At 41.6% G+C, this 21474-nt stretch overlaps 1 protein-coding gene across 1 annotated transcript in view; it reads right to left on the bottom strand.

Annotated features, from left to right (window-relative positions):
- Positions 1-810: 810 nt before the first annotated feature.
- The window catches only part of LOC126454081 (discoidin domain-containing receptor tyrosine kinase B-like), a 425916-nt gene continuing 405252 nt past the window's right edge, over positions 811-21474 (bottom strand). The window contains exons 16-18 of the mRNA XM_050091131.1: positions 17898-18039; positions 8006-8155; positions 811-3110 (exon numbers count right to left, since the gene is read on the bottom strand). Coding sequence (XP_049947088.1) covers positions 2961-3110; positions 8006-8155; positions 17898-18039 — 442 coding nt within the window. The 3' untranslated portion in view covers positions 811-2960. The remainder of the gene's footprint in view (positions 3111-8005; positions 8156-17897; positions 18040-21474) is intronic.

Here is a 21474-nt window from a genome sequence, read left to right as displayed (position 1 = left end):
GGTTAATTAACTTGTAGCCATTATTTATATATATATACCACACTGAATACAACATACTAGGTGGCCTAAAAAAGAAAAGAGACAGAGAGAGAGAGAGAACTTTCCATGGCGGCATTTTTGACTTCATTCACACACTTTCACTAACTTACCTTATTGAAATAAGTAGCTCCTCAGCAGAAGATACAGCAGCTCGAAAATTTGTGTTCTGTTTTATGAGAGTAGATGATATTAGTTGATCCAAAATATAGATACTATATGGACTCATTCTACAGAATTAACTGAAATTTCGTGTTGAGACACCTCACAAGAAATCACGGCTGAGCTATGTTTGATATTTGTAGGATTATACGGGTGCATACAATACTACTTGTTTTCCAGTTTTTTTAACTTTAAATAATAATTAGTCGCAATGACGTCCTCTTCAGAAGAGCTCATAAATGCGACTGAAACTGAAAGGAAAACGTAATTCATGCTATATGCTCGTTTGTCGCATGGCGAGTGGTATCGTGTACCTTATTGCATATCTTCACCATCCCAGTGGATACAGGAGTGAGTAGCTTCATGCGATCCTTTCTGTAATGTGTCGTAACCCATATCTTATCGTCTCGGCTTTCTTGTTTCTACAGAAATGTATGAATTGTGTACCACAGAACAGACAATAACTGATAACGCAAATTATCTTTATTATTATTTGTGCTTGCTTCATAAAAGATGTACACGAACAGTTCACGCAATAGCAGTTTAAGCAACTTGGTAACTCAAAAGAAGTAGAGTAGGGTGGAATGTGTGGGGGGGAAAAAAGTCAAATAATCTCTTGTTTATCATTTATATATAAAAGTCTGCACAATTCTGACATGTGTTCACAGGTTTTCACGATAGAAAATATCACAATACAACTTCCAACAGACAGACTTCTGTTACATGCTCGCTAACCTACTGACTCCTTGCACTACACCATTTTGCTACAAGGACTCTATTTTATATCAAGCACACATTAGGGATACAAAAATAAGCAGAACATTAGTGCAGTGATAAATAATTTCTGCTACTGCTGATCGACTTTCAACTAAATTCGTAAATTAAAATTTTACTTACTGATCAATAAGAGTTTGATGGTAACAACTTTCATTAATACTGCTTACAATAAATACTTGTCTAACTCACGTAGTTTCATTTATAAAAATCTATGTTAAGAAAAGATAATCTACATTTCTGGCATAAGTTTCCGTAAAGAAACTTTCATTTCCTCATATGCTGATTATTTAGTTTTAACTAGAGCTCATAACTCCGTATAGCTCACACACCTACTGATGTCGTTGTTACTGTGGTTTACGTGCAGTCTTCAACACTTCACAACAACAACTAGTTCATAGAAACAAATTTTAGTTTACACTGATGACAATCGACGTGCAGTAACATAAAGTACATGCTTAGCCCTACTTGTGCGGAAATATATTTAAAAACGTTTAAAATCATTGAATCGACACACTGAATTGAAATACTCTTCACATTACACATTGAACGTTTTTAAAAGTAGAGTTACTTCGAGACAACGAGACTGCTTTTTTGTAGAAAGTTTTTCGTCAGATTGTGGAAAGAAAGTAGTGGAAAACGATTCGCGAAGTGAGAAGTCAGCATTTGACATTGTTTCATCAAAGATGATACAATCAGTGAAACTGCGTAAGCCATCTACAAAAGTAAGTACTGATTCAACATGCTCAGTAGTTTTTAATTCCTTCGACATCCGTAGAGAGTGTTATTTGTTTATCTAGGCTATGCATTAATGCCCAGTTCTTAACTTTTTATTTTAATAACCCATCGTGAAAGCGTAAGGGAAGCTACGTGCGCAGGAAATAGTACCTTTGGCATTTCCTTTTGCTTGAGGAACCACATATTTCATTATTATGTCGAAAATAGCCGATTGAAATAAGTAACATTGGATACACACGTCAGAAGACGTGATTTAGTAAATTACGCCAAGTACAATTACAAAAATAAGACGAGACGTATTAGAAAAATCTTCATAAAAATTTGTGAGGTTATTACAGGATAAATAGGTTATCTCAGCGGAAGAAATTCTTGCTCTACTTGTCAGCTTTAGAATTAGCACTATCACAAGATCACTTCGGCGAAATGAGGTAGAAGGAGAAGGTACAGAGTGAAGGATTAGGTTAAAGAAGCCTCTGATTGTCCCGCAAAATTTGTACAGCACTACTCTGCAATCAACTGTATGTACAATGGTATCCACTGAGTTGCAAAATCATTTATATTCGTTGCTACTCATTACGTGGGGTGCTATAGGTATGATTCACTATATTAAAAGCGTTGATGATTTTACGTTATTCTGTTTACTTGTGCCGGGTTACTTCTGGATGCATTTATTCGCCTGGATTATTTTCAGAAAGTTTGTAACATTGCATTTACCAAAATAGCACACAAAATACGTCTTTATCTGAATAGCACGGTCGTTGAATGTCGTAACGCACACGTCACTTATTCAGATATCTGGAAGCACTAGCCACAAACGTGAACTGTGGTAAACAACGACTTTGTCACTTATGAATTATAGGATTGATAGGGATATGTTACACATCGGAGCCTCTGCCACAACATACAAATCGATCTAAAAATTTAGTCTAATGTCTATCACTCAAACATAAAACAGAACACTCTTCACATTAGAACTTCCATCACAGGAATTGCTCTATCGCCTCGCAAAATCTGTAGCATAACATCACCTTTTCATTTTGGCATTAGACCAGGTGTTGAATGCGACATTTTCAGTTCTGTTCGTGGAATGAATGTAGAAATAATTTCCTGGGATCGGAGAACTTTTGAACGCTTGGTTTCATATCAGTCAAACATCATTAAGAGCTTCTAATCAAACTAAGGCAGCCATAGACATAATGGCTGAACAAAGTGTCAGCTACCAGCAGTCAGTAATCGACGGAAATGGGCCATCACTCTCCAGGTCTGTACCCAGCATTCTTCAGTCTTAAGAAGGCGTGCAGTTCCTTGAATGTGGGCCGAACGTCCTCATCCCTCTTCCAGCAATCGCACATCAGATCGTAGATTTCCGCAGGACACAAGTTTGGTTTCGGCAGCAGAACCTTGAACAGTTATTAGAAACCATTACAAAGTATCTCACACATCATTATAGAAAATCAGTGAAACTATGCATGGTACAGATTAATAGAAAAGCGATTGCACGGTACATAATAAACTATTTTGAAAAGTTCAAATGATAGGAAAGAAATGCATTATACATGTGGCTGGTAATATGGACATAGGGAATCAAAATATCAGTGACGTCATCGTAAATGATTTGATCGTGTGGATATGTGCTGACCATTTAATCAATGCCAAGGCCACATTGTAATAATGGTGTTTCCATAAGATTCATCCGCTTTTACAGGAGCATGTCGTCTATGTGAATGGGAGTAGAAACTTTGCTGTACTCATCGTACATAATTGGCGCTACTTCTGAGTTGATGCTTCGTGTAGTTGCCGCTAGGTGTCTCCATGGTGCAACTAGCTTGCGAGCTTATGCGTTTCTTGCTCACTGAAGCAATTTACACAGCAGCTACGTACCACGGTTCAGCCACAAAATACAGAATATACGAAGTGGAAACTCAGATGAAGTGAATGTGACAAAATTCAGTGCGCATGCGAAAAGTCTGCCATACTGAGGCCGAGGTGACAGCTGTATTTGAAGCCAAAGGCAAACGAATTAATTTTATTAATTTTGCGTTTTACCCGCTGGTCTCACCTACAAGTAAATAGTTGTTTAACGTACTGTAAAAGCTAGGAACATATAACGACGAGTATTAAGAGAGAAGGCCGCACACGAAAGCAAACAGCGATTCAAAAGAGGCACCTGATAGAAATACATGAAGAAAATGAGTTTTCCGACTTTCTTGCTGTAAACAGTTGAAGCTCATTAAACTGTGAAAAGTACTGCATGCAAACGAAGCAAACCTACATCAACGCCTGTGGTTAGTTTTCCGGTATTCCTTTAAAAAGTTAAAAAAGACTTGTTTCACATATGCGTGTCTTCTTCGCTCCTGTATATGATATCTCTCATTCGATCCGGAGGATATTAATAGGCACATAAAACTGACTTCTTTTGTGGCTTGTAGTGTCATATCACAGAATGATGATGAAGTACACACTATTTTCGTTATGGGTTACGGTTATTGTAAAACTTAATTTCCAGGTGCTCCATAGCATAAAACTGACTTCTTTTGTGGCTTATAGTGTCATATCACAGAATGATGATGAAGTACACACTATTTTCGTTATGGGTTACGGTTATTGTAAAACTTAATTTCCAGGTGATCCATAGCATAAAATTTGAATGGTCGGCACTGGAAAATGTGATCGTTGGCTGCTTTTTCGTGTGGTTCGTTTTAAGTACACATGCTGTACACTAAATGTCGCTAATATATTCAAACTGTTTCTAAAGTTGGAAGGAAAGCCAATCTCACTCAGAATGGAAAAATTAGAAGGTAAAATATTCTATTTGAACGCGCTGCCTGAGTGCGCCACGTACTGCTAGCATGCAGCTCACAAGGAGACGGTGCTTACTCGTCATACCGATTTCGTCCAAATTCATAATATATATGCAGGGTTTTACCAAAAATGAAAGGGACGGAAGAGGGAGTTCCAGGTGGCAAGGCGTTTAAAGAAAAATAGCATTTATTGGAGCAGCTAGGGGAGAGGTAAGCTATCTTTGGTAACACTGCTTGAAGGAGCGCTTAGCGTAATGGAAAGACTGCAGGACGGTAAACCTAGGGTTACAGTTTCCAGTCCGACTTTCAAAATTATCATCTCATACTTTTAGTTTTTACATTACTTACGCAGCAAAATAAACAGAAATAATGATTAATGTAATCTATTCATTAATACTTTTACATAAGGCATGAACAGGAAAGCCAACAAAAAATAGGGATTGTACATAATTTTCCAGGAAGCGTTTATAAGCTATATACGACAACTCCGTACATAAAAGTAGATTCTTTCATTATTTTACAGTTAATGGAGCAAAACAGTCGTGAATAGTTCGTAGAAGCAAATGCACATTTCTCAAACTAATGACAGTGATTTATTGTAGTATATTTTTCTGGAAGAAGATGATGATGATTCGACGCCAACAGTTACTGAATGGAAAATCTGAACGCATTTGACATTCAGTACAAAGTTGGGCAAAATTTTTTTTACGAACTTATTAGTCGTCATCTATTACGTAGTATGTTAGTATGATTCATATTACGTAAGAACTTAGAATGATCTTAAAGGTCTGGTACTAATTCAACATATTTGCCTAAATTAAATTTTATTTGGGTTAGTGGCTCCATTCTAAGTAATGCCTATGCATTAATTTCCGGTTGAAAATTTGAATGAAAATTCTAGCAATGATGCATACCCTGAAACTCCTGCAGATTATTCAATAACAGTTTTTTGTGTTGAAAGTGAAATCGACTTATTAGTTCACAGTCCTAGAAAAGAAAAATTAAGAAGTAAATTAAAAGTTCAGCAAGTAAAGAACCGATATATTCAAAGCAAAGTAGCTTCATTGTCATCTGGAGCTAAAAGCAGTGGTATTTCACAGCTTGTTCATGTTAACACGAACAGTAATTAATGTAAAAGCTCCGTGATAAACTTTGAACAAAAGATTTATCTCACTTTGTTTCAGTAGCGTTTCCTTTCTTAAAAGTTTTCATTTAGCCAAGGTAGATTAGATCTGTTTCGTAGGAATGTCCGTTTAGAGCCGTGGAAGTAAACAGCTATCGTTTCGCTTTTGTTCGGCTTCAATATAGCATCGAGCACAACGCGTGGCTTCGTGCAAATCAGAGGAACACACCTTAGCTTTCATTTCTGTATTCTGTACTTCAGCCCAGAGAGTCTCCACTTGGCTTCCAGTCTTTTAAGCTGTTTTACGACACGACAAAAGATATCGCGACAGGAATCACGTATATGGATATCCAGAGTGAATTTTCACTTTTTCAGTGGTGTGTGCGCTGATAGGAAATTTCCTGCCAGATTTAAATTGTGTGCTATACCGGGATCTGAACCCGGGACCATTGACATTCCCGTGCAAGAGCTGTACAAACGGAGCTACCAGAGCACGAGTCACGACGCGCCGAAGGAGTTGAGGCACTGGCAGAAGTAAACTATTCCCAACCCCCCCCCCCCCCCCCCCCCTTCAAGACTGGGTAAACTGCGAGGGGCTGCATGGCAACAGCATTGTAAACTTGTGAATCTTTAATGTAAGCTCTGTATCCTAATTGTAATTATAAAGAAGTGTGCCCAGATAGTATGTTCAAACATATAAAAGATATACCCTTCCAAAATCCAAAGGTTCTTTAGAACAATAAAAATTTTGTAGTGCTCCAGTTAAGACAAAATCTATCGCTTGTTTCTACACATACAATCTTACAAAATACGCTGCACTTTCTTGAAATATCTGTGCATTATTTCAATTTTCTAACAGGATTGAAAGTAGTGGAACCACTGCATTTGGGATGTGATTTGAAAGTTGCTGACAAGAACAATGCACAGAAGAAAGGGAAAAAATTTAAGATCTGTTAGATGAAGATCCTGTTGGCCTTAGGAAAGGTAAAGGTAGCAGAGAAGTAGTTCTGAGGTTGCGATTTATTATGGAAGCAAGACTGAAGAAAAATCAAGACATATTCATAGATTTGTCGACCTAGAAAAAGCATCCGACAATGTAGTACGGTTGTTAGAAATTCTGAGAATAATAGCGGTAAACTGTAGGGAAAGGCAGGTGAAACGCAGTATCCACAAGAGCCAAGAGGGAACAGTAAGAAGGAAGACCACGAACGAAATGGTCAGATTAAAAAGAGTGTAAAACAAGTATACAGTCATTCGACCCTACTGTTCAGTGTATACATCGAAGAAGCAAAGACTGAAATAACAGAAAGTCTGAAGATTGGGATTAAAATTCAGGGTGAAAGGATATCAGTGTTAAGATTCATAGATACCATTGCTTTCCTCAGTGAAAGTGAAGAAGTATTACAGGATCTGTTGAAGACAATTAACAATCTGCTTATTGCAGAAAATGGATTGAGAGAAAATGAAAGAAAGACCAAAGTAATGAGAAGCGGTGGAAATGACAACATTGAGAACCTTAAAAGCAGGACTGCGGATCACGAAGTAGAAGAAGTTAAGGTATTCTGCTACCTAGGAAGCAAAGTATCCCATGACCGACGGAGTAAGGACATACAAAGCGGACTAACAATGGCAAAGTGGGCATTCCCGGCTAAGAGAACACAACTAGTATCCAACATAGGCCGTAATTTAAGGAAGAAATATGTTTGGTGAAACATGGGCCGTGGGAAAACCAGAACGTAAGAGAGTCGAAGCATTTGAGATGTGGCATTGAAAAATCGGTTAGAATGGTAAGATAAGAATTAGAAGGTTCTGCACAGTATTGGCGAGGAAAGGAATGTATGGAAAACATTGACAAGAAGAAGGGATAGAATGATGCGACATCTATTACGATACCAGGTAATAATTTCCATGCCATTAGTGGAAGCTGTATGAGTGTAAATACTGTAGAGAAAGACAGATATTGGAATACATTCAGCTAAGTAATTGAGGACGTATGTTATAAACTTTACTCTAAGATAAAAAGGTTGGTACGGGAGAGGAAATCGTAGCGGTCAGTCAGAAGACTGATTACTGGGTACAAAATGATGTCAAGTGTTGCTTTTCTGACACCTTACAGTTTCTTACGCATTTGTTACACAATCCCATAGTCACTCTTTCCTGTTTTCATCTTCATCAAACGTGTGATCTAAACTGATATTGCAATTGGAAAGCTTGCAGAAGTGCTCATTAACTGTTTACTGACGTCAATTGTACGTTATCTGCTGATATAGTAAAACAAAGACTTCAGGGTACCTGCCTATGCTCAGGAAACGGAATAGAAGTTGGCTGTAAGGGGTAAGGTGTACCTAAGGGAATAATGAGAGAAACGTACCTGTAGCTCCCCGCCGTAGTACATGTGTTCGGCATTCTGGATGACCTCCTCGTTGGACAGGTGCTGGAAGGGCCGCTCACCAGCCAGACTCAGGATCTCCCAGAGCGTCACACCGAAAGACCACACGCTGCTCGCTGGCGTGTAGCGATCCTGAAGTAAAAGTATTCACAAAACGTCAACTTTCTGGAATATAATAACGCGGATCTTTTACTCTGAAGCACAAGTGCAACTGAAACGATGAAAGTACATCGCTACTCGTGTTGTGCGTTCATGTATGATGTTAAATTCTGTTAATAATTGTGGTTTACCGATTTTACTTCCAGGTTATAAGAGTGTTGTCTGAGTCAAGTTCATAGGAGAAACGGAAGCAGATACATCCAAGGGTTTTTACTTTCATAAAATATGAATTAATAGCAATTGTACTGTGTAACTTATGAACCTGCTCGCTCGTTTCTTTGATTGTTGTGCACATCATGATAAGAGGTTTTCTCTAAGCTGGCACTGCTATAAAGGGCATTCCCGGCCAGGAGAAGTGTATTAGTATCAAAAGTAAGCTTAATTTGAGGAAGAAATTGCTGAGAACGAACATTTGGTGCATCGGATTCTATAATGCTTACACACTGGAAAGTCAAGGAAACTGGTACACCTGCCTAAAATCATGTAGGGCCTCCTCGAGCTAGCAGAACTGCCGCAGCACGAGGTGGCATGAACTCGAAGTAGTGCTGGAGGGAACTGACATCAAATCCGTAAGAGTACGAGGGGGTGGAGATCTCTTCTGAACAGCACGTTGCAAGGCATCCCAGATATCCTCAAGAACGTTCATATGTGGGAAGTTTGGTGGGCAATGGAAATGTTTAAATTCAGAAGAGCTACTTGGAGTCACTCTGTAGCAATTATCCTGCTGGAATTAATCAAGTCCGTCGGAATGCACAATGGACTTGATGAATGCACGTTATCAGACAGGATGCTTACGTACGTGTCATCTGTCAGAGTCGTATCTAGACGTATCAGGGGTCCCATATCACTCCAACCACGTACGCCCCACACCATAATAGAGCCTACACCAGCTTCAGCAGTCTCCTGCCGACATCCAGGATCCACGGACTCATGAGGTTGTCTCCAAACCCCTTCACGTCCATCCACTCGATCAATTATAAACGAGATTCGTCTGACCAGGCAACGTGTTTCCAGTCATCAACAGTCCAATCTCGGTGTCGATGGGCCCAGACGAGGCGTAAATCTTTGTGATGTGCAGTCATCAATGGTACACGAGTGGGCCTTCGGCCCTGAAGCCCATATCGATGATGGCCCAGCATTGATATATGCAGCAAGTTGCGGAAGTGTTACACCTTTGACACACTGAAGGATTTCATTCAGTCATCGTTGGTTCCGTTCTTGCAGGATCTTTTTCCGGCCGCAGCGATGTCGGAGATTTGATGTATTACCGGATTCCTGGTGTTTACGGTACACTCCTTAAATGATTGTACGGGAAAATCCCCAGTTTATGGCTACCTCGCTGAGGCTGTGTCCCATCGCTTGTGCGCCGACTATAACACCACGTTCTAACTCATTTAAATCTTGAGGAGCTGCCATTGTAGCAGCAGTAACCTATCTAACAAATGCGCCAGACAGTTGTTCGCTTATACGAGAGTTGGAACTTTGATATTGGGAACTATTTATCTACAGCTCGTACAAAATAGAGGCGTGTTTCAACGTTTTACTGACCTTCAAAGTAGTTACTAGCATTTTGTACAACCCGTTGCCAGCGATGTGGAAGCCGTAGGATACTCTTAGCAGTGCCAGTATGTTGACACTTCGAGGGGCGCGGTCTATTGCCCGACAAATTTGTAGCAGTTCTGAAGCGAATGCCGTGAAATGTTTCCTTCAGTTTAGAAATCGAGTTGAACTCACGACGGCTTAAATCAGGGGAGCGCAGTAGGTGGTATAGCACATAGCATTCCCAACAGTCAAACAAATCAGTAACAGTTGCTCTGCACGTGCTTGAACATTGTGCTGCAAAATGATGGTCAGGTCCTGCAGAAACTGTCATCACTTCTGTCTCTGTGGTGTCCATTTTTGGAACAAAATCTACGACCAGCTTAGAGACAGAAGTGATGATAGTTTCTGCAGAACCTGACCATCATTTTGCAGGATAATGTTCAAGCATGTACAGTGCAAGCTGTTACTGATTTGTTTCGCTGATGGGGCTGCTAAGTGCTATACCACCTACTGCACTCCCCTGACTTAAGCCCTTGTGAGTTCAACTTGATTTATAAAGTGAAAGAAACACTTGACGGCATTCGCTTCAGAACTGCTACAAAATGGTCGGGCAATAGACAGCGCTGCTCGAACTATCAACACAACTGGTACTACTAAGGGTATCCTACGACTTCTACATCGCTGGCAACGGGTTATAGACAACGCTGGTGACTACTTTGAAGGCCAGTAAAACTTTTAAACACGTATCTATTTTGTACGAGCTGTAAATAAATAGTTGCCACTATTAAAGTTCCAACCCTCGTATACAGACGTTGCCTACCGCAGCTGCGTATTCGGCCTGTTTACGTATCTCTGTGAGAAAACCGAACTGAAGAGACTCGAAGCTTTCGAGATCTGGTACTACAGAAGAATGTTGAAAATTGGGTGGACAGATACATTAAGAAATGAGGAGGAATATATGGAAAATACAGTGCCTAGTGTTCAGGACATGCGAGGCCGTCTTAAGACACAGAACGTTTCCTACTGTTCCCGTTGTTTACCAATATCCGTTGCTGATAAACGTGATAATTCACCGCATGATGCAGTAGCTTACAAATGCGATACAAGTAGTAGCAGCAAACGGCGAAAAAAATGACTTCTTTGTGCTTCCGACTCGGTTTCGCCTGAAAGGCCTTAATACTAAATACACTGCTGTGCTAAACATAAGAACGAAGGTGACATTTGTTCCATTTCTTCACCAAAGCAGTTGACAACTGCTGTATAATCGCCGAGGTGAGTAATCACTTGCTGCAGTACGTGTGCCGCACGTTCTGGGTGGGATGTAAATCGGGGAAGGGCAGGCCAGTCCCCTCGCCGAATACGCTTTAGTTCCAACAGCTCCTCCGCTCACGCTATTCGATGTCGTCACGAATTGTCATCTATGAAACTAAAGCCAGGGCCGAATGCAAGATTTGGAGATAAGTACGCGGATGCAATTGCAGCCGCATTTAACAGGACTGCTCGGCACTCAATATCACTCTCCACTATAGCACGGCGAATATGGGTGACTGTTCTATTTGCACAGCGACCCGTACGTTGTGTTCCGTTGACACCTGCACATGTCGGACACCGTTTTCTGCGGTGCCAAGAGCACAGAGACTTGAGGAGTGTGGTCGCAAGCTCGTGAGCTGATTCAGTTTGAGTAGTGATGCTGGACGAGGGAGCAGAGCACGTAATCCACCCAGAAACATTGTCGAAAGTTGTGGTTTTGATTGTCGATGCGTTATGGTGCCAGGAGGGATAATGTCGCCTGGTCGTACTGACCTCCATAACTTTGAATATTGTACACTCACTGCTCACTGTTATTTCCAAGCTGTACTCCTTTCCCATGGGCGTATTTTCAGGTATTTATTAGCCTCTGACTTCTTTTTTGTAGCTGTCAAGGCGTGATCGCACCGATATGAGCAGGTAAGGAGCAATTGGAAGGAGCGGATATCAGTTGAATGGACCGCTATGCCCGTTCCCCTAACTTAAATGTCGTCGAGTAGGTATAGGATGGGGTGGAGAGACGTCCTGAAGCATCAATGACCGTCCAATAATTGTAAACCTTGCTGTTTGAGGAATGGAACGCCCTAACGCCCTACCACAAGACGACTAACCTCGTGGCCAGCAAGGGAGCACGTCGCACGGCAATCACTGTTTTCCGTGGCGAACACACTACCTACTAAGAACAATGTTCTATCTTTTGTAATGTCCAACGGACCTTCATTAATCGCGCACTTCTTTCTATGTATGGTCCAAGTTTTATCGGGCTGTGTTACCTGGCACTGGCAAATCTTGCAAAACTTACTTTCCCCCATTGGTTTTGCACATTAGTATAGTTTTGTGAGCGTTTTGGATCTCGCGATCATGAGGGTCTTCCGGCAGCTCTCGTGCGGTGCGGAAATTGTGTGGCCTCTGGGATGAATGTGCTGTTTTCATAGGGCGTGTGGAAAGTTAGGAGATTACGAAAATGCGTTCCCGTGTGCAGGCGCAGATTTCGGATTGAATTCCGGATTGTTCTGGGCGAGAGTTTACTTAAAGTTGGCGTGCTCGTGTCCGACAAGCACACTCATTGCATCAGACGGTGTAACTAGTAGGAAGGTGAGCAGTTGTGTTTTAGTGAAAGAAACTCAAAAAACGATATTTGCCACCGGCGAGATTTAAAAGTGGTATTCTTCTCCTGCTTTGTTGTGATGATTATCTCTGGGGGTTACTGGTAGCCGATTGAAGGTGGTGTAGCCGTGAACATATTTCAGTCCAGTGGTCGTATCTTGGAATCATTTTCCGAATGTAATTGGATAGTTATGGAGATTAGATTTATTGCTTTTGGAGTTGCGATAAGTTTAAACCAGTCTCGCCGATCAAAGCGCGGATGGCCGGGCTTATTTGGAACGACTGGTAATGTCGGAGAGCGGAGAATTAACCCAAGTTGGCTAATAAACGCTCCCGATTAAATCCACGGAGCAGTACGCCCGTTATCTGTCTCGCGCGCTGCACACCACGTAGTGTGTATCGATTCTGGCCGCGGTTGCGAGTGTTACTTTGCCCAACGCTACAGAAGCTCCGAGGCATGGATGAATTGAAAACTTCAAAAGTTGCAAATATATCTGTGATTTGTACCTCTGTAGGCGATAAATACGGCTATAAAAGCATGTAGCTGCCGCCTCTTTTCACTGTCACTATCTCTCTCTTCTTCGTTGTCAATTTCATTGACCTTGTCTCTCATTATCACTGGCTCTCACCCACTCCCACTATCTCCTTTTCTTCATTTCTCTCTCACTGACACTGTCTCCTTCACTCTGTTCCCAGCAGTGTTCTGTCACTGTTAACTACGTTCCAGTGCTACTTCGTCCCTCTTTTTTCTCACACTGCCTATGTCTCCTTCGCTATTTCTGTATCACAATCACTTTCTACGGGAATTTATTACTTTTTCGTCTCTTTCCCACTACTACTGTCTCTTTCTCTCTCAATATAAAAAAACGAATTTTTTCTTACGCCGAAATTTTTCAGAAAATTATGAGGACACTGACGAACGTAAAATGAGGCAGTTGGTACTCACTCTTTAGCTAGTGTTTACAAGAGTTTATTCCCCTTTTTTGTGTTCCGGCAGTGCATTTTTTCGCTGGTTCCCTCCTTTTCCCTGCTTCGGCAGGGCATGTCTCTCATAAGAAGAAAACTGTATGCGTAGGTAAAATTTGACAGTTTACTTACATGAAACTGAAATAACGCAAAATTAATTCTACATCTCAGATCGGATTTTACAGGCATAAAAAATTTCCAAGTTTCATTACTACCACACGAGGTTTCTGTAACCTGTCTGATGCTAAAGGAGACACTTTGCAGAACATTTCTCCGTGCTAAGCCTCTTTATAAACTACATTTTCGGCTCAAACCGGATTTTATGTACAGGTAGGGTAACTTAGAAGAACCATTGTATCTCGGAAACGGATAAAAATATCAAAAAATTTCAAGTTTTGTCGAAGTCAGGGTCTTACGAAAATATCATAAAAACTTTAGCCATTTGCTGTGCACAGTGCACAGTCGTCTTCGAAGCCGCTGAACGGTTTTGGTACCCAGAAACCATGTTTTCTATGGTGTATCTCTCTAACAAATAAATATTTTTGAAATACGGAATATGGCATTCCTATACAAATGCCTAGAGAATATACTGTTATAATTGGAGTAAAGTGCTGCCATTTGTTGTTTAGATACCGTCTGCTGACGGGTAAAAATGGTGAATAACGCTTTTTTCAGGTGTGCCCAGGAACTGCCCATGAATTGAATGGTGCTTCCATAATCCCCGTAAGGAGCGCAATATACCACATTTAATGTAAAAAGACCCAGTCGATTGGCTGTGGTTGCCTAAGCTGCAGGGAGTGTGTAATATTCAAACCTTAACCGTGTACTACAAGATAGTTACACTACGATGATACTTGTTCTGGGTATACATGTGGTCCCTTGGCCAAAGGCTATCCAAAAGACTTGACCCTAACTTTGTTTCATCAACAGAACTCTAGATATAAGTCCCGGAAAAATACCGTTACTATGCGCAACGCTTTTGGAATGTATTGGTGGGGCATGCTGTCGCAAGCTTAACGATGGCGATAAAAACAGCTTTAAAAGGATGCAACTGCAGAACTACTTACAAACTACGCTCTTTCACACAATATAACGACCGTGAAAGAAGATAAAAATGTCAAAATCTTATCACTCTTTCTCGTCATTTTAATATTAAAAAAATAACTGCTGTGATCAATGTATTTCTAAAAAACACATTGCTTTGACACACGTGACAGTTTTGTGTGGAGGTGGACGGATGGAAAACAGTTGTGTAGCTACATCATTTTATGTCTGCCTTCATTGCCTGTGGAGGTAAAGGGAGAAACGAGACACGTTTACGCACGGAGCACGTTTTCGCAGAGCACTTTTCTCAGAAACTTTTCTCACTCGGCCACAGAAGGTTTGCACTGCCATCTACTGAGGGCTCCCGCAAACTTCAGCGGACCAGTTGATAGAACGTCTTAAGGCGAAGTACACATGTGTTTTTGTGCAAGGTGAGAAAAATTCTGTTACACAAATATCTAAGCTCCTTGGAACAGAAAACAGATAAACACATTTTCGGTTTACAGGAGATTATTCTCCTTCTCAGACCAGATCTACGTAATTCGAAAGCACGAAAGATGCTGCCGTAGTTCCGAAAGTAATTCAAATGTGACCATGGGTCATGTTTACGCAGATCTGTTGTGGCACGTTTACGCACTATTTTGCAATGCCGCCCAAACTGATACTCCAGTCAAGAAATCTTCAAAACAACAGGAGTTGGAAACTCCAGTCTAAACAAATCTAAGCCACAGGAGAAAACTGGATATTTGTGGTAAGGTCTTATGGGACCAAACTGCTGAGGTCATCGGTCCCTAAGCTTACACACTACTTAATCTAACCTAAACTAACTTAAGCTAAGGACAAGACACACACCCATGACCGAAGAAGGACTCGAACATCTGACGGAGGGAATCGTGCGAACCGTGACAAGGCGCCTTAGACCGCTAGCTACCCCGTAAGGCTAAGCCACAGGAGAATAAAAGGTAGAAATTCTAAAAAGCTGTTTGAACCTCATGAATCTCTAGCAGAAAGAATTAATGCTGTGAGAGCAAAGAGTGATAAGTTCAAGAAATTGATAAAAACAAGAATAAGGAAAAGCTTGCGTAGCCCAACTTGTGATGTCAGTGTTGGTGTTCTGCCCAGTGGCAGGTCCTCTCATTCTAACACTCTATGCTCTCCTGTCTTCTGCCACCCTCTTCAAGTGTGCGTAATACCCGCTTCTCTATGTGCCGTTTATCATCTTGCATCTCTTTCTTCCTCTTAATCTCTTCTCACAAACTAATCCTTCCGAAGCGTCTCAACGAATGTCTCATTCAGTTCGTCTTGCTTGTGTAACTGGTCACAGCATTTACTGCTTCAAACGTTACAACCAGTCAAAAAGAAATGAAGAGCGGGTACTCTTGCAATTCGGACAGTCACGTTGACTAGGCCTTCCATCAACATTCAAACATTTAAGTAGGCCATATGAACACGATAAATCTTACTAGAATTTTTTTTTAATTCCGAAAAGAAATCCGAGCAAATGTGCTCCGGTCTCCCCTAAAGAATGCTAATACTTTTATAACCTCAACGTGGATGTTTTTTATTCACTGACGGAAAGATACCGCAACACCAATAATTGACTAATGTAGACTAATGAAATTTTTGGAATACATTTGTCTAAGTAACACATTTAAGTGATTAAATTTGCAAGATCACAGGTTAATATAAGGGCGAGATATGCGATTGCAAATCTGAAAAGCCGGTACTTTAATAATCGATGTAGCAGCACAGTGTTGAACGCAAGCATGCAGACATACATGCATTGTGTTATACATGTGGCGGATGTGAGTTTGTGGGATGGAGGTCCTCGCCAGTTGCACTTGATCGTCAACACAGGGATGGTTAATGCTTTTTCTGGATGACGCTGGAATTGGCGTCCGATGATGTCTGATATGTGCTCGATAGGAGACAGATCTGGGACGGAGCAGTCAATGCATCATTTCGACACTCTCTAGAGCATGTTGGGTTAGAACAATAGTAAGTGATCGAGTATTATCCTCTTGAAAACACCGCCTGGAATTCTGTTCATGAATGGCAGCACAACAGATCGAATCACCAGACTAACGTACAAATTTACAGCCAGAATGCGTAGAATACCGTAAGAGTGCTCCTTTTGTCATACGAAATGGCACCCCAGACCACAACTCCAGGTGTAGGAAAAGTGCGGTAGTTGGTTGCAGGCCCTCAATTGGCGTCCTTCTGCCCAACACACGGCCATCACTGGCAGCAATGGCAAACCAGATATTCTACAGGGCATCTGGCTCCCATCTGTCGTTGAAGTAATCGATTTACAACAATTCGTTTTGCCACTATGGTGCCAACTTCCGCTCAAGCGGCTGCTGCAGATGCACTACGATGCCTGAGACCCATATGCTGAACACGATGGTCCTTCCCTCGCGGTTGGGCCACGTGGTCGTCTAGAGTCCAGACTTCTTGCCACAGTACATTCTCGTGACCAGCGCTGTCAGCAATCATATACAGTAGCTACATTCCTCCCAAGTCTTTCTGCAGTATCGCAAAAGGAAATCCAGCGTCTCGTAGTCCTATTACAAGACCTCGTTAAAAGTCAGTGCAGTGCTGATAATGGCGTCTTTGTCACCTTAAAGTGATTCTTAGCTAAATTCAGTCTCAAAGGTAACTAACGCCCTCGAACGTTACAGCGTTTGTTTAAAGCAAACCTGAGTTGCATCCCCGAAGTGGTGCTACTAGTGCGACTCTCATGCGGCTGGCGCCAAATTTGAATAGACATCACCTTTCAGATGCAGAAACACGCCTACCAACTTTCGTTTACATTGCACATCTCCTTCTTAGTGTTGTGGTATTTTTCTTCATTGTATTCTATAAAGGTAAAAAATATTCAGTGCCTTGTCTGCATGCATACGCGTGTGTGTATCCCATTTATTAATTACAGGCAGCGTTCAATTTATTTGACACCGATTGGCCACAGGCCACAGGTCGAACGTTGGTTGCTGAAACGTATGAGGGACATTTCTTGGAAAAATGAGTGCTTCACGTCCCTCAGTCAAATATGCGTTGATCTGTCTCACTGCGGACCATCGGCAAGATCGTAAGGCTCTGAGATGCAACGTGATGTTCTTCCAACAAACACTGTGTAGCGATTTATGCGTTTCGAAACCTAGTCTCCGCAATACTGAATATCCACTACAAACCTCTGTTAACACTGAAAATATAAATTCATGTGCAATCTGCGACATACCACGAACTATGTGTCGTCCGCCGACTATCAATCGCGTTCAGAGTCCGTTACCCAGTGACGTGCAGCTATGTCCACCACACACTAGTATCTAAGAAAGAGGTCAGACATCGCATCTACACTCGCGACGTACGTAATACTCTGGTCTTATACATGACACGTTTTGAAATGGGACTATCCTTCTATGACCTGTGACCACTCAGTCCGTGACGCGGCATGCTCGCTTGCTCACACGGCTAGTACAGCAGAAGTAGTGTTCGGCAGCGGTGTGAAGACAGGTGGACGCGGACGTACCAGCAGGATGCTCTCCCAGGGCAGCCAACGGATGGGCGCCGCTGGCCGGCCGCCGATGTCGCAGTAGTCCCGCTTGTAGAGGTCGCTGCTCATCGCCAGATCCGCCACCTTCACAGCGTAGCCGGGGCCCAGCAGGCAGTTCCTACGGCCACATCCAAAGAGATAAAACGTAACTAATCATTCTTCACTATGCATAAAGCGCGACATCTGCCAAAAATCATATTTAAAATAAATCAGTCACACAAAGACGAAGTTGAATGATCCTAATACTACAGGGGTTAATATGACCTCTTACGAATATTGAAAATATAAAAGGTGAGCACAGAGTCTTGCCATGATTATAAAAATATATAACAGAATAACTGTTCCACATTATAAGTTACATTTGATGCCGTTACATAGGTTAGTGCAACTAGTTTTTTTTTGACACCAGTTACGTTAGTAAACCTCAACGTGTGCTCCCTAGGTAGCTCGGAGAATGTCGAGGCGGTATTCCAGTTCCCGCCAGGTGTTTCGTAACATGTGTTCTGTCACAGTATCTGCAGAAGCTTGTATCCTAGCCTTCAGTTCATCGACGTCAGCAACTGGTGTGATGAAGACACTGTCCATGATATAGCCCAGGGAAAAAAATCCAGGGGCGTAATGTCTGGAGAGCGGCGTGGCCAGGGTGTTGGACCGTTCCTTCCAGTCCACCGATCCGGACATTACTCGCCTCTCCAGACACTACGCCCCATGACTATTTTTTCTGGGGCTATATCAAGGACAGAGTTTTCGTCACACCAGTTGCTGACGTCGACGAACTGAAGGCTAGGATACAAGATGCTGTGGGTAGTGAGTGCGAACATATGTTACCAAACACCTGGAGGGAACTGGAATACCGCCTCGACATTCTCCGAGCACATGTTGAGGTTTACTGACGTAAGTGGTCTTAAAAAAACTAGTAACACTAACCTATGTAACGGCATCAAATGTAATTTATTATGTCCAACGGTTATTCTGCAATAAATTGTTATAATCAGGGCCAGACTTTGTGCTCACCCTGTACACCTTCCGCCATATCAAAACTGGTATTTACGAAACATGTTATCTTTCTCTCTCTGAGTAAATCGTATCCAGTGGTGTTCCGTTCCCTCTTATTTTTGTACTCTTTTAGGGGGTTTCTTACCTCGACTGTTGTTGTACCCTTCCTAGTACCACTGGGTTCCATATCACCCATAAGCATAATGGAAAACTATACATCCCTTATTTCCAAAGCTATTATTTTTAAAATTTATTACTTTCTCCCTCTTATTCAATTATACAAAATGATGTTTTCTTCAGTTTTATGTTTACAACACATTAAAATTTGTTGATAGTTTTTTACACAGAATACCATTGAGGTCAGTGGGATCCCAATTAAAATATCTTTTTGTTTCTTGAATATAAAATTTATGATAACAGAATATTGGATTTTTGGAAGTGCAGGCTTTCTCACCGAATTTCGATGTTGATGTCCTCTCGGGTCGTTCTGCGGTACGTTTCGACAAGTTTCCTATACGTCATCTTCGCATGAAGATTATGAATAGCGAACGTATCGAAATGTTGTTGCAGAACGACGCCTTGATTCGACTGGTAACCCGAGAATGATGACTGTTAGGTTCAGTGGCTGTAATGTACGTTTTTATTTAGCTCATTAAAACACTGTCAATGTACCCCATGCAAGTTACTTGGGATCTAAATGATCCCTGGGGTACTCACTGTAACAAGAAAGAGAATGCAAGGTAGATGCATTATATAAAGTGAAATACGATGTGCAGAACTGTGAGGCCAAGCGAAATTTTTGACGTGTTTTACAATGTCACGTAGAATCTAGTTGGAAAGATGTAAATGTAAACGCTTTCTTCTATAATAGGTTGTGACAGAGTGAAAGTGTTCAACACCACTAGCATCCAAACTGAATGTCATACATAGAACGGTGGCACGAATGAAAATTTCGAAACAGGAGAAGTAGTCAATGGAGGAAAATGCTAATTGAAGTTTCTTCAGAAACAACAACGATAATGTGATCTCTTTTACGAAATGAACAGGATATTACACACTATGTTGTAGTGTCCTTTATCTACTAAGTTCAACATTAGAACTGGTATCTGGTATCATAATTGCTATTACAATGATTCAGGAATAATATATGTTTTTAAGATAGTTGTTGCAGTGGAATATCTAGCTGACTGTCAAGTGTACAGTTCTTAAGAAAAATGAATTGTATCTGCTCGTAATAATACGGAAATACGCGTATTACTTTGCTATTTTTTAACCCTCAGTTGCATCCTTACTCTGGTACACATTTCACAAAAACCGAGCATCTCAATGATACTGGATGAGCGATGTGCTTAAAGGTGAGTACCTAGACACCACCGACTGCAGAAACGGAAATGCTCTTGGGCGGTCTCAGGGGAAAAGAGATGCAGAAACGATGTGAGATGCGACAAGAAATAACGTAGATAAATTAAGGCCTAAGTGTATCGTAATTCAAGGACTACAGCTGCTTCACGATTCCGTATATAGATTGTCAGGTTCAGCCTCTTTCCTTTTGTGCCCATTCTCATGTTCTACATTGTTCGACAGAGCGCTCGTCCGCATCTATAATAGACAGTTCATGCGCTGCCAGTTAGCCGATTGATTTTGACGAAACGACTCACACTGTAAACACCTTTCAAGGTCAAAATCACTCTGCACTAATATCAGTGACAGACACGTATTAAGGATTGCGAGCAGTCTCGTGCGTTACGTGTCGAGGTAGTGTTATGACCTATACAATCATTACAAAATTGTGTTACGTATTGCGAAATAAATGACGTGCAACGCGCGACGAGGAAACAGTTTGTGGCATTCTCGTAAAAATTTGTATGTGTGGAGTTCGTTTCTAAATTTAACCCACAATACAAAAAAAAAAAATGGCTCTGAGCACTATGCGACTTAACTTCTGAGGTCATCAGTCGCCTAGAACTTAGAACTGATTGAACCTAACTAACCTAAGGACATCACACACATCCATACCCGAAGCAGGATTCGAACCTGCGACCGTAGCGGTCGCTCGGCTCCAGACTGCAGCGCCTACAACCGCACGGCCACTCCGGCCGGCTAACCCACACTACACTGTCCCTGCCTCACTTATCAGAGAATGTGGAGAACGGAGCATTGTCAAGATCAATGACGGAAGCGGTAACAGAGTATAGTGTTGATAGCGGCACAAGTGTTTCGGGGCACACATTTCGGAACAAATTGTTGAACATATGCATCCGCTTCGGACAGCCCTTAAGGGTTGCCATGTTGGCGCAACGTCATCGTCAATTACGAATGCAGAGGACACAAGATAATCGAGAATGGACAACGGATCATTGGATCCTAGTCGTCTGGTTGGATGAATCACATTTCCTGTTACACAAGATCGATGATTCAGTCCTGATATGCCTTCGTCCAGGCTAAAAGTTGATCTAAACGTCTGCCACGCTATGGACACAGGCATTATGCTATGGCAGGCATCCATCTGGGCATCCATGAGACCTGTGGCAATAACTGAAGGCACCATAATAGCTGT

The sequence above is a fragment of the Schistocerca serialis genome, chromosome 1 (assembly GCF_023864345.2).
Source record: "Schistocerca serialis cubense isolate TAMUIC-IGC-003099 chromosome 1, iqSchSeri2.2, whole genome shotgun sequence".
Taxonomy (NCBI): domain Eukaryota; kingdom Metazoa; phylum Arthropoda; class Insecta; order Orthoptera; family Acrididae; genus Schistocerca; species Schistocerca serialis.
This window is presented reverse-complemented; position numbering and strand designations above follow the sequence as displayed.